We start from the raw sequence: 12,635 nt of genomic DNA, 5'->3' as shown, positions 1-12,635 counted from the left end.
CTCCAGCTTGCTTTACTGCTTGAATTATTGTGTCTGCTTAAAGTTTGTGCTCTCTAAATAAGGCAAGCATTGTGTAAGTGTATGATAATTTTAACCAGGGCACTTAGGGGCTGCCCTGCTCAGAGAGGAAATGGCCAAGGGGGATTCATTTTAACAAACCACACCAAGGGATTGAATAATTTATAGTCCATCTCATCAGACTCTCTTCAAGAACACACAAACACACACATACATACTCCATTTTTGTTGATGTGTCCACAGAGCAGTGATGCAGATGGAAGTCTGTGAAAGATAAGATCAGTACTACTGCAAGAACATGGGCTGGTCTGTGAGCTTGGCAAATTCACAGATTACAACATTTCAGAAGGAAAAAAGAGAGGGATTCTCACGATTTGAAATTCTCCAGTGCTCTCTCATCGGGCCGCACGGCAGCTCTTAGTCCTTGATCAATATTCAGGCACAAACCAGGATACTCTATAACACCAAGCACGCCATGATTAAAAGACATCAGATTTATAGAAACTTTAATAGACGCCACAAGGTTATAGAAATATTATTTTATTTGCTAAAGCACTGGATGCTGTGTTCAAGATGAGAAGCTGCATGCAACATGCATGCAGTGTGGGGGTGGGTTATGAATTATGGAGGGGAAATCAGGCATATCATAATGCAAAGAATCGTGATTATGTAGGACGGGCTGTGGTGAATCATTTAACTGAGTGTTTGCACTGAGGCGGCAGATCTGGGTGAATTTATGTAGGAACAAAAATGTAGTATCAATTTGTTAAACATTTGAAGAATACACATTATGCTTCAGTGTGTGAGGTCGACGACTTTGGATTTCAGATATTTGTTCACTGCAAAAAAAGTATGTTTGATCTTAATTCTGACATTTCTGATTAAGAAAAGAATTGTTTTGCGGTGTTGTGTTACTGATATGTGGTGGTTCACAGACTCTCGCTCTTTCTCTCTCACTGTGCTTGTGTCAGAGATGACCTTTTCCGAGTGGAGCTGGACAACGTGGTGGGAGAAGAGATGTTTTACAGCAAGGTGAGAACAGAAACGCACACACGCATGTAAACATACTTTGTGCTGGAAATGAAGAGTCACTCATTACTGACGTTCCCTCTGTTACAGAAGAGGACATGGGAATCCAACAAAAATGACATCAGAATCTGTAGAATGAAGGGAAAACATGAGGTGAGTGGATATTCTCACACATTTATTTATTTAAATTTATATATTTGTATAAATGCGCATGCACACACACACACAGAAACACACACGTTGTTTTCTCATGTTTTACGGGACTTTTACATAGACATAACTATTTTTGTACTGTACAAACTTTATATTCTATCCCCTAACCTACCCCTACACCTACTTTCTGCATTTATACATTTTCAAAAAACATAATTTAGTATGATTTACAAGCTGTTTTCCTCATGGGGACTAAAAAATGTCAAAGGTCAAAGAGTGGAGAAATCTCTTGTGGAGACATTTTCCCCCACAACCTTAGGGTTTACCAGGACCTCACACTCACACTCACACTCACACACTCACACACTTGAATTGATGTTGAGAAGTTTTTCTTTGGTCACTTTTGGCCAATAATAGATAGCCATCACCATTTGTTTGTCTGTTGTTGTTTTTGTTTTTTTAATTTAATTTTAATTTAAAATATTTATTTCATTTAACATTTTCATTATTCAGACATCATTAAATATGCTTTTTGAGCTATTCATTGTAGAACCAACATTGGCTGGTCCCTGCAATGGAGGCAAAACCTGTCCCATACAAACACACACTTACATCAACAAAACACTGTTAAACAACAACGCACATTTATTCATGTTAAATGCTTGTATATGTGCGAATCACATTATTTGTGCCCCTGCTCACACTCTAAGGTGCCATCACAAGAGCTGCCTGTGGTAAATTTTCAGGAAATCAGTATTTTTTCTGTGCTGTCTGCAAAATAGAGAGGGTGTCAAAAGCTGCCAGCGGTCCCCACAGCTGCCCACGCATGACCACTGCAGATATCTTCCTTTCACACACCCTTTCTGCTTCGTCTTCTGGAATGCTGGGTATTTTGTCTGACTTCAATGAGAGTGAAAGGGAGTTTTTATTGAAAGATGTCTGTGTGGGAAGAGTGAAGGATGACTTAATCCCCTCCAGGCGATAAAAGAGAGAAAAAGAGAGAAAATGACTTATTTAACACTGAAAATGACACCTGACATTGAATCTGGGTGAGAGTGCATAAGACAATAGCACAGCAGAGAGCAAGTGAGATGAGACATACAAAGGAACAGAGAGAGAAAGCGAACAACTCTCCCACCTGTCTGCCCTAGGGATGGTTCGAAAAACAGAGAGAAAGACCAACATAGATGACGAGTGAGAGAGTGAAGGGGTCAGTAAGAGAGAGAGTGGACAGGAAAGATGGTAAAGGATGGTTCACCTAAAAATTAACATTCTGTCATCATTTACTCACCCATGTGTTGTTTCAAATATGTATGATTCACTTTAAAGATTCACTTTTTTCATGCAGTGACAGTAGTTTGTAGTGACCATGGCTGCTAAGCTTCAAAATGTACCCAAAAAACAACAACAACATGGAAGTAGTCCATATGACTTGTGCATTATATTCCAAGTATCTGAAGCACATGATAAAATTATCCTCTACAATGAGCTGTAAACCACTGTGACTGGATCATTGAATCAGTGAGATTGTGGGGCTGATCGTTTCATGATCAAATCAGTCCAGTTTGCAAACAAATCCATTCAGAATACAGATTCTGAATCTTAGCGAACCATTCTGAACCTTACTTCTGAATTCTTTCTTCTGTAAGTTCTTGCATATATAATCTAAATGAGCCACTCTGATTCTTAATTCTAAATCTAAAGAATTGAGAAGAGATAGAATATGTATAGATGTGAGCCACTCTGAACCTGAATCCAAAAAAAACATTCTAATTGTAAATGTAAAAGAATCACTTTAAATCTGGACTCTGAATCTACAGTATGTGAACCACTCAAGCACTCATGTCTTGCTTTGTTTGTTTGTATTCTGTTCATTGTTGTTGTTTTTGTTGTTGCCATACAGTTTTGTAACATTAATTTGGGTTTGCGCTCTGAGAGGTCAGTGTGGAGTCATTGGGTTGTGAATAAATTGTTCAAACAGATTTATAAAATGTATCAGCTGGTACATTGGTACTAAACAAGCAAAAGGACGATTTGTTCATTGATTCGATTCTAAAGTTCAAGTAATTCAATGATTTGATCACAGCAGTTCTTGAATGAATAGTTCACTGAAGGGGCTGAACAATGAATAACTTAATTTAAACTCAAATTTTGGTTTGTTTGTCACACAAAGCTAACAAACTGCTTTAGACTTGGAAAATAGTGCCTGAGTCATATACAGCAGATTTTTTGGTAATTATTTTCTGTGTGAAGATTCTAAAAGAAAATTCTCATAGATGGTCCATATAATGACATTGGATGACATTTGGAATGAGTAAATCATGACATATTTTTCATTTTGGGGCGTGAACTTCTCCTTTTAAAAGGTGAGTTGGCTAAAAGATAAAGGAGAGGGATTAAGGGCAAGAGAAAGAGGGACTGTTGGAAGGGGAAGAAGAGAGAGAGAGAATTGCCCTCTTAGAGTTATTAAGTCTCCAAACATGAGAGGTCATGCAGAGATGAACGAGACGCGACAAGCTCTTAAACAGAGCCCAAGATCTCACGCTGAGTGGACACTGATACACACACACACACACACACACACACGCACGTCTGCACAAACACTCGTTGTACACCCATATACAGCGTCCTCTAGTCCTCATGTGTGAGTCCTTGCATTTTTCACTGTGATACATTTGCCACTAGGGTAATTGGTTTTGGTAATTAAATGTTTCTGCACGGCTGATCTAAGAGGCCACACGCTGTAATTGGGAGGGAAATTCAATCTCCCCATCTCTGCCCCTTTCATCTGGATCTGCAGGAGGCCATTTTGAATCTCAGATGAATGCAGATGCAGTCTCTTCTCTCACTGCAAGTGTCAAACGCAACTATGTTCTCTCTCTCGCGCATGCAGATGCACACACACACACACACACACACACACACACACACACGCACGGACTCTGGAGCTGGTTTAATGCAAGGCAGCTGGGGTGCAGCCAGTGCATGCAGAAAAGAAATTCTATGCCAATTCTAGACACATTATGATTGACAACACTTAGACAGATTGTTTTACAAATAATGTGCTGATGCAGCTCACTGCACTTTCAATTACACACACCTGCATGGATGTGCTGAATATTAAAGAACCACTCTGAATCTGAATTGAAAATCTACAAAGAACCCAAGTGAAACACTTTAAATCTGCACAGTATATTCTCTGTATGTATGTGTAAAATAATCACTCAGAACCCGATTTCTGAATCCAAATGATCCAAACTGAATCTGAATTCTGAATCTGAATATAGACTGACTTTATATAGAAGTGAACGATTCGAAACATAATATAAATTCTGGATCTAAAAAACATCCTGAGGTTGAATTGTAAATCTAAAAGAACCACTCCAAAGGATCCAAACTGAATAGGAATTCTGAATTTAAAAATAGATAGACTGTATATAGAAGCGAACAGTTCTTAATGTAATATGAATTCTGAATCTGAATTGTAAGTCTAAAAGAACCGCTCTGAATCTGAGTCAATTGTTTTGAACCTAAATTCATTCTTCATCTAAATTCAAGTTGCATTTGAATATTCTCAATATAAATGAGCCACTGCTCTCAATGTTGGTGTTAGCCCATGGTGTGTTCACCAGCCATCAGCATCAAAGAGTGTGAGGGGGCGTGGATTAGCCTTGGAGCAAAAACACAAATACACACAATCCCTCTCTCACACATACACAAAACTCCAATCATTTCCTCCTCACTTTTTGTCCATCTCTTTCTTTCTTTCTTAGTCAATCCTTTTTCTAGCTAACATACACATCCTACACAAACACAACACCCTACTCTGTGTTCCCTGGCAGATTTGCACTAATTTAGCCCCTGCTGTTAATGTGGTCACTGTCTGACCGAGGCTGCTGTCACTGCAATTAGAGAATTCTAAAATGACAATATTGCCATGGGAAAGAGGGAGATTTGTGCTCTTTCCTGCACTATTCCCTCTTATATCATGGTTGGAGAAACAGACTCAGCTGAGCATATAATGGAAACTTCTGAGAGTTGGCTTTGCTTATTGTAAATATGACCCTTTTATTATGAGGAACAGTGTCTAAGTGGTTAAGTGGACACCCGTGAGATGAGTTACGCTCGTAGTTGATAATGATGTGCAGAATTGTGCAGTCTCCATCCAGTCAATCGACGTTCACGGTGAAAGTGATTTGCCGTGACAAAGCAAACTGAAGTCCTTCATTTCCAGCCATCATTTGTGATGTTCAAAATTGAGCATTGAGCAAAAACAAATGAGCTTTATTGGCAAAAATTGAAATAAAGCGATCAACAATGTTATGTTGTTCATTGCTCGTTACAGTTGACAGTTTTGTTATTAACTAAAACTAATAAAAATGTTTTGATTAATTGAAATAACGATTAAATAAAACATTTTAATTAAAAATAAATCAAATTGACAAGCACATAAAATTACTGAAAAAGAAAAGAAAACTGAAATCTAATTCAAAATGTTAATAAATACTATAATTGTATACAAGTAATTAAAATGAAACTGGCAGTTAAAAATATTTTTAAGCTTTAATCTCGTACTGACGTCATGCTTTGGAAATATTATGAGGCTCTGTCAGTCTGTGGATGGTTTATGATGTTATTGTGGGACTGCATTTTGAAGTAATGTGTTTAGATATAAAGATATCAGTGATCTTGGAATGTAGGGAGTACTTTGCGCAGATGTGCGGTGTTGGTGTAGATGTCATGTCTAGAGACTCACAGAGAGGAAGAGAAAGAGGAGGAATTCACTTGCTCAGCTTTAGCTCAGCATCTGTTAGAAAAAAACATTTGCCAGAAAGACAACGCCCTTTTACTGAGGCTGTCTCTCACACAAGCTTGGGTGGTAAACTTATCTAGGACCCGGTATAAATAATTTAGTACTTGACACCAACAGTGAGAATTTGCAGGGATAGTCAAGGCCCTGTAAGCTGAAGAAATATGGCATGCAGGTACAGGGTAGAAAGTCGAAGAGAAGAGAAGACTTTTTTTCTTTTTCTTTTTTTATAAAACAGACCTGACTTGAGATAGAGACAGAGAGGTTAAGACAGAGGCCTTCACCTCCTTCACTGTGACAAGTTTACAGAAATACTGAAAAAACCTTTCAGACCTCATTCTACTTTTTTTCCAGTTTAGCAGAAAAGCTGCACACCCTTACAAACCATATTAAAGATACAGACCATAAGAGTTCATTCAATTGAATTAAATAACCTTGTTTTTATTTTAATAGATTTTTTTTTATTTACTTTATGCCGTATGTTGAACATGGTTATTATCTTACCATTGTCTACATATATACAAATTTCTTTTTGCTGCTTGTGTGTCTGTGTGAATTTATGCTCAATTTTCATTTTCCATTTTTTTTTGTACATGATTTTTTTATTACTATCATTAGCATATTTTGTTCTTGACTTTTTTTCCCGTCTTTGCTTTTGTGTGTGTGTGTGTGTGTGTGTACAGTGTGCACGCTACAATCTTGACAATAAATTACTAAAAATTGAAAAAGCAGAGACAAGAACAGTCTGGAAGAGAAATGCTGCTGGAGTGGAAAGGGTGGGTTATAGACGGACACAGAGGAAGGATAAAGGGATAATTGGACTGGTAGTAGGAGAGGAAAAATAAAGGGACGAGGAAAGTGCTATTGTGAAACGCAGAGCAGAGGACAGTTGATGGTGCAGAGGACGTCCAGCACTAGAGAGAGAACCCCCTAATGGACTAATGAATAGTGTGTAAATGAATCAGGCCTCTTTGAAAATATGAAACGAGGGGATGAAATTGGAAAGACCAGGTGATGGTGATTGAAGAGCTGGAGGAGGACGAGAAGGCCGTTGTTGTTTATCCACGGTATGTGCTTTATCGCTTAGAAGACCAGGAGCTGTGCCAAGTGTTTGGACTCTTGGAGGAGTTTGTCGAATCGGTTTTATGAGTAGAGTTATAAGGTCTTGGTGCATTGGTCCTACAGAGACTCAAACACACAAACACACAAACACAGGATACATCTGCATCACAGCACCCACACCACCTACACACAATGCCAATACGATAAAAAAAGCATCTGTCTTACAGAAGCACTAATAACAGGCCAGGTACGCTCATAGCAATGAATTGTGGGCTGACATTTATGTGATTTAATGTGCCGTTATCAGTTGTTATGCTGTTAGTTCATGATCTATCGCCAACAGTTTTAGGCATTTCTGTATTGCTCTCACCTCGCACTCATTCTCATCCTTTATTGGCATGACAATTGGTATTGATTAAGCAATATGATAATTAAAATAAATAAAGTAAAAAAAACAATAGTGCAAATAAAGGAAACAATTTGTACAGCTTCAATTATTAATTTTTTATTTTTTAATACATTAACAAGTAAAACCATACAAAGTAACATTAGAAAATAATAATAGTCATTTTTATTTATATAGCACCTTTCCATTGCTCAAGGATGCTAAACAAAGTAGATACAATAAGAAAAAAAAGCAATAGGGTAGGTAATAATAACAAACAACAGGTAATAATGAAAGACAATAGTACGCAGAGAAGAAGAAAAATAGAATAATAAAGCAAAGATAGTAAAGGGCATTACATAGACAGGGTGGCACACATCAGCGTATAATCATGTACAGAGAAATACAGAACACAGCTTGAGAATGATAACATTCAGAAAACAAATGAGTTTTGAGAAGGGATTTTAACTCAGAAATATTATTATTGCAGGAGAGAGACTTCCATAGTAGATGCAGAGTTGATATGAGTTTCAAAAGTGAGAGGAATAAAAAAAAAATAACACTAACATTTTTAACAGTACTGGATGATTTGATGAGAGTAACAGCAATATCACTGGCAAAGTCAGTAGGAATTTTGCTAATAAGTGATGGGGTTCCAGTAATGATGATTTCAGTCTTGTCCATGTTTAGTTTCAGAAAGTTGGAGTTGAGCCATACATATTTAATTAAATAATTTATGTAATTCAATTAAATACATTTAATAATACATTTTTTTAGATAATAATGATTTCTCTCATGTACTATTTCTCTCTCTCCTCATTTCTCCACTGAAAAACAAGAACCCTGTGAGGACCTGAGCATCTGGAATAACACTCAATCCCACTTCTCCCCCTCCGGCTCCTTCCACACGTCCTCACTCTCTCTCTCTTCATTCGAGAACAGATTGCTGTGATCATGAGGCCCCGGTGCCCACAGGTTGCTGCCCATCAAATGGTGCCACACTGGCGGGCACACGCGGGGTACACCGGTGGGGGGGCGGCACGTGGGGGAGCATGACATAATCCATCTCTATTTCACATCTCTTAAAGCCCTTCACAGGTGCAGGGCTCAAACATGTGCGTTCAATTGAACCGAGGTTTAACCGAATGACTCACTGTGGCGTGCCTCTGGTTTGCCAAGTGAATTGTTTGTACAGATGCAAACAATCCTTGGAATAAAATTGAAAGTGCTGAGAAATGTGATGTCAATCTGAGGGGGAATTTGTTCAAGAGAGTTTGATTTAGGAAACAAATGACTCTCTTCTTCTATTTTTTAGGATGAGTGCCGTAACTACATGAAGGTTCTCCTCAGTCGGCAGGGCGGATTGTTTATCTGCGGGACCAACGCCTTCAATCCCTTATGTGCCAATTATACAGTGAGTACTGCATACTTGAAACACACTTGCACAAAAATGTATTGTTTCAGAACCTCACCACACCCTCTGTGCTTTCATTACCCCAAAGTTTTGTCAATGGTTTCGGGGTCTGTATTTTATCATTACATTTTTTTTCATACTTTTTTTATTCTCTGCATCCCATTACATTTCTCACACATATTTTATTTCATTCTCACAAACTGCTTTTTTTGCTTCAAAACTTCACAGTGCATTTCAGAGCACTGCTTGCAGCATCGTTCCAAACGACTGGCTTCATTGGGTCGCTATGCATTTTTGACCCGGATGGGAATCACTTCACAACCCCCAAGCTAAAAAAGAATCCCCCCTGCCGTTTGTCTATACTCTGTTTTTCCACCTGCCTGACCGTCAATATGCCCAGAAGCAGCAAGCTGTTTTTGATGACCTCAAGAGCAGAGAGCTGTCATTAATCAGTCTAGATGTGGTTTTCTGTGCGTGGTTGTGGTAATGCCACTCAATGGGCACGTTGTATGAATCCAAGACTCTGTGTGACTGTGTGTGTGTGTGTGTGTGTGTGTGTGTGTGTGTGTGTTGGTTGCCTTCCATCCATCTGGCCAGTAACTCTATCGCCCCCAGCGTACGTGAGTCACATTAATGGAGGGTCTTAGCTGCAGGTCCACCTGCGGCATCAACTTGAAACATAAATGCTGCGCCAGACTTCTGAACCAATCACACTAATAATATACTTGCTGGATAAAGAAGGAAAACGCATAATTACTAATCATCCACTCTGCCGGATTCTAGCCTGGAATAATATAATATAATATAATAATGAAAATTTTATATACAGGTGAAACTCGAAAAATTAGAATATCGTGCAAAAGTTCATTTATTTCAGTAATTCAACTTAATATATTATATAGACTCATTTCATGCAAAGTGAGATATTTCAAGCCTTTATTTGTTATAATTTTGATGATTATGGCTTATACAGTAGCTTATGAAAACCCCAAATTCAAAATCTCAGAAAATTAGGATATTACATGAAATCAATAAATAAGAAGGATTTTAAATACAGAAATGTCAGCCCTCTGAAAAGTATAATCATGCATATGTACTCAGTACTTGGTTTGGGCCCTTTTTGCATGAATTACTGCCTCAATGCGGAGTGGCATGGATGCTATCAGCCTGGGGCACTGCTGAGGTGTTATGGAAGACCAGGATGCTTCAATAGCGGCCTTTGGCTCTTCTGCATTGTTCTGTCTCATGTCTCTCATCTTTCTCTTGGCAATGCCCCATAGATTCTCTATGGGGTTAAGGTCAGGCGAGTTTGCTGGCCAATCAAGCACAGTAATCCCATGGTCATTGAACCAGGTTTTGGTTCTTTTGGCAGTGTGGGCAGGTGCCAAGTCCTGCTGGAAAATGAAGTCAGCATCTCCATAAAGCTTGTCTGCTGAAGGAAGTATGAAGTGCTCTAAAATGTCCTGGTAGACGGCTGCGTTGACTCTGGATTAATAAAGCACGGTGGACCAAAGTCCTCTTTTCTGATGAGAACATTTTCATTCTCATTTCGTTCTCATTCTTAACTCGCCTGACCTTAGCATTGCCAAGAGAAAGATGAGAGACAGGGCCGCTATTGAAGCATCCTGGTCTTCCATAACACCTCAGCAGTGCCACAGGCTGATAGCGTCCATGCCACTCCGTTAAGTAATTTCTCTGTTTAGTAGCAATTTGTGAAACTGCTTTAAGAGGAAAATTACAGACACCCCGATCTTGACAACCACCTGCCGGTATTTCCATCAAGGGATTCAGAAAGATAGAATTTTGTGTATGCAGTTCTCGAGGACATGAAGAAACTCTGTCTGTCAGGTCTGAAACACACTGTTGCAGATCTGAGTAAAAGAATTATCGCACACCTGTAATGCAACATTACACCTGTCAAGAGTTTAAGAGGCTCTCTAGAGACAGAAATGTATGATAGAGACAGAGCGAGAGAAAGAGAGTGCACAGGTTTATTTATAGTTAGTTGTAATGGCCTTAGAGTAATTTTTAGCTTGAACTGTTATTGTGCAATAAATTGCCTGTGGATGTTTTTGAAATTAAATTTTATGCATATGTTTTAACTCTGCTTCTGTTATTCCTACACTTGATACTATTTCTCTCTTTCTGCTTTTGTATTAGCCAACTCTATATCTCGGAGGATAACATTTATTTTGATAGTGTTAGTTATTCACTTACTCTCTGCGCATTGGGCATTTTTGTCTCTAATTAATGAGTGTGTTTTCTATGTGTGTGTGTGCAGGGAGACACTCTTGAGATGGTGGGTGAAACCGTCAGTGGGATGGCTAGAAGCCCATATGACCCGAAACATGCCAATGTGGCCCTGTATGCAGGTGAGACTCCGCCAGCATATTCTGTTGCTTTCTGCATTAACACAGTGAACATGACTGTATATTACAGGACTATATATAGATATACAGCAGTGCGGTAATGCTGATGTCCCTGCTGTTATTCTTTAACTTAATTACATGCCGGTCTATGAACAATATTTATGTGTATCTCTCAATCTAATCATGCACATATGCTGTCCAGCACATTCCCTGCACGACATTATGGCTTTACTGCTTCCTGCCTGGACGAACCTAAAGGAAATGAATTTTTTTTTTTAAGTATATGAAGATGCATTACTCTGACAAAAGTATATTGAGAGCATATTTTTAGTCTGTAAGGCAGTGCTGATCCATCAGAGAAGGCAAGGAAGCTAAACAACTAAAAATAACTGTTGTTTTATCAATTTACCACATAATGTGCATAACTCAGATGCATGAAACATCTATTCTGATGCACAAAGGGGATATTTTAGATGGAAAAGGGGAAAGGTATATATTATATTATATAATTTTTTTTATTATATTGATCATTTTTAGAGAGGTTATATATATTATTATTAGATTATATTTTATATAATATTATCTCTACATATATCTCTGTCTACATATTATTATAGAGAGATATTTTATATAGTTTGTGTGTTGTTTTTGCAGAGGGGAATCTCTACACTGCCACAGTGACTGATTTTCTGGCTATTGATGCCGTGATCTACAGGAGTCTGGGGGACAATCCTGCCCTGCGCACGGTGAAACACGACTCCAAATGGTTTAGAGGTAATGAAGACGTCAATCGTTAGTTGACGGGAAGGGGAAGCCGTGCAGACTATAGTGTCAGCACATGGATGTAATATTAATGGTGTTTGTGTATGTATAATGTGTGTGTGAGAGAGTTAAGTGTACTTTACTGCTCCAAAACCTGGCCTACTGTCTTAATAGGCAACTGCCTGCTAAAACAGCCTGCTAACTATCATGAAATCTAACTATCATTTTAAATATTTATATGTATATATTAGGGCTGTCAAAAATAACATGTTAATTTTGTTTTTCTTCCTCTGTTTAACATGTTGAAAATGTTAAACGGAATCAACGCAGCATAGTATATGATTACAGTATATCATTATGCTATGTGGGTTCCGCGAGAACTCAAGAGGACACAGTTCGTTACTGGCGCACTGTCTGAGAAGCATCTCTATGTGAACACACACCCGAAACATACACACAGAAAGCTGCTTCTCAGACAGTGTGATTGTACAGATTTGAGGTTATCGTTTGCGTCTTATCGTGTTTGAATGGACAAAAATACACAAAATCATGACAAAATGCTTGTACAAGTATCCTTGTAAGCACAGTCTTAAATGAGGTATAAAAAAATTCTCAAATAAACCTAAAGAGAGA

The 12,635-nt window shown here is 38.3% G+C and overlaps 1 protein-coding gene across 7 annotated transcripts in view; it reads left to right on the top strand.

Moving 5' to 3' along the window:
• Positions 1-12,635, top strand: part of sema6bb (sema domain, transmembrane domain (TM), and cytoplasmic domain, (semaphorin) 6Bb) — a 122,975-nt gene that overhangs the window by 71,978 nt on the left and 38,362 nt on the right. For all 7 annotated transcript variants that reach the window (XM_081349700.1, XM_081349699.1, XM_081349702.1 and 4 more), the window contains 5 exons: positions 990-1,050; positions 1,138-1,200; positions 8,773-8,871; positions 11,153-11,243; positions 11,895-12,014. In XM_081349700.1, coding sequence (XP_081205826.1) covers positions 990-1,050; positions 1,138-1,200; positions 8,773-8,871; positions 11,153-11,243; positions 11,895-12,014 — 434 coding nt within the window. The remainder of the gene's footprint in view (positions 1-989; positions 1,051-1,137; positions 1,201-8,772; positions 8,872-11,152; positions 11,244-11,894; positions 12,015-12,635) is intronic.

Source organism: Scardinius erythrophthalmus (genome assembly GCF_964197995.2).
Source record: "Scardinius erythrophthalmus genome assembly, chromosome: 20".
Taxonomy (NCBI): Eukaryota; Metazoa; Chordata; class Actinopteri; order Cypriniformes; family Leuciscidae; genus Scardinius; species Scardinius erythrophthalmus.
This window is presented reverse-complemented; position numbering and strand designations above follow the sequence as displayed.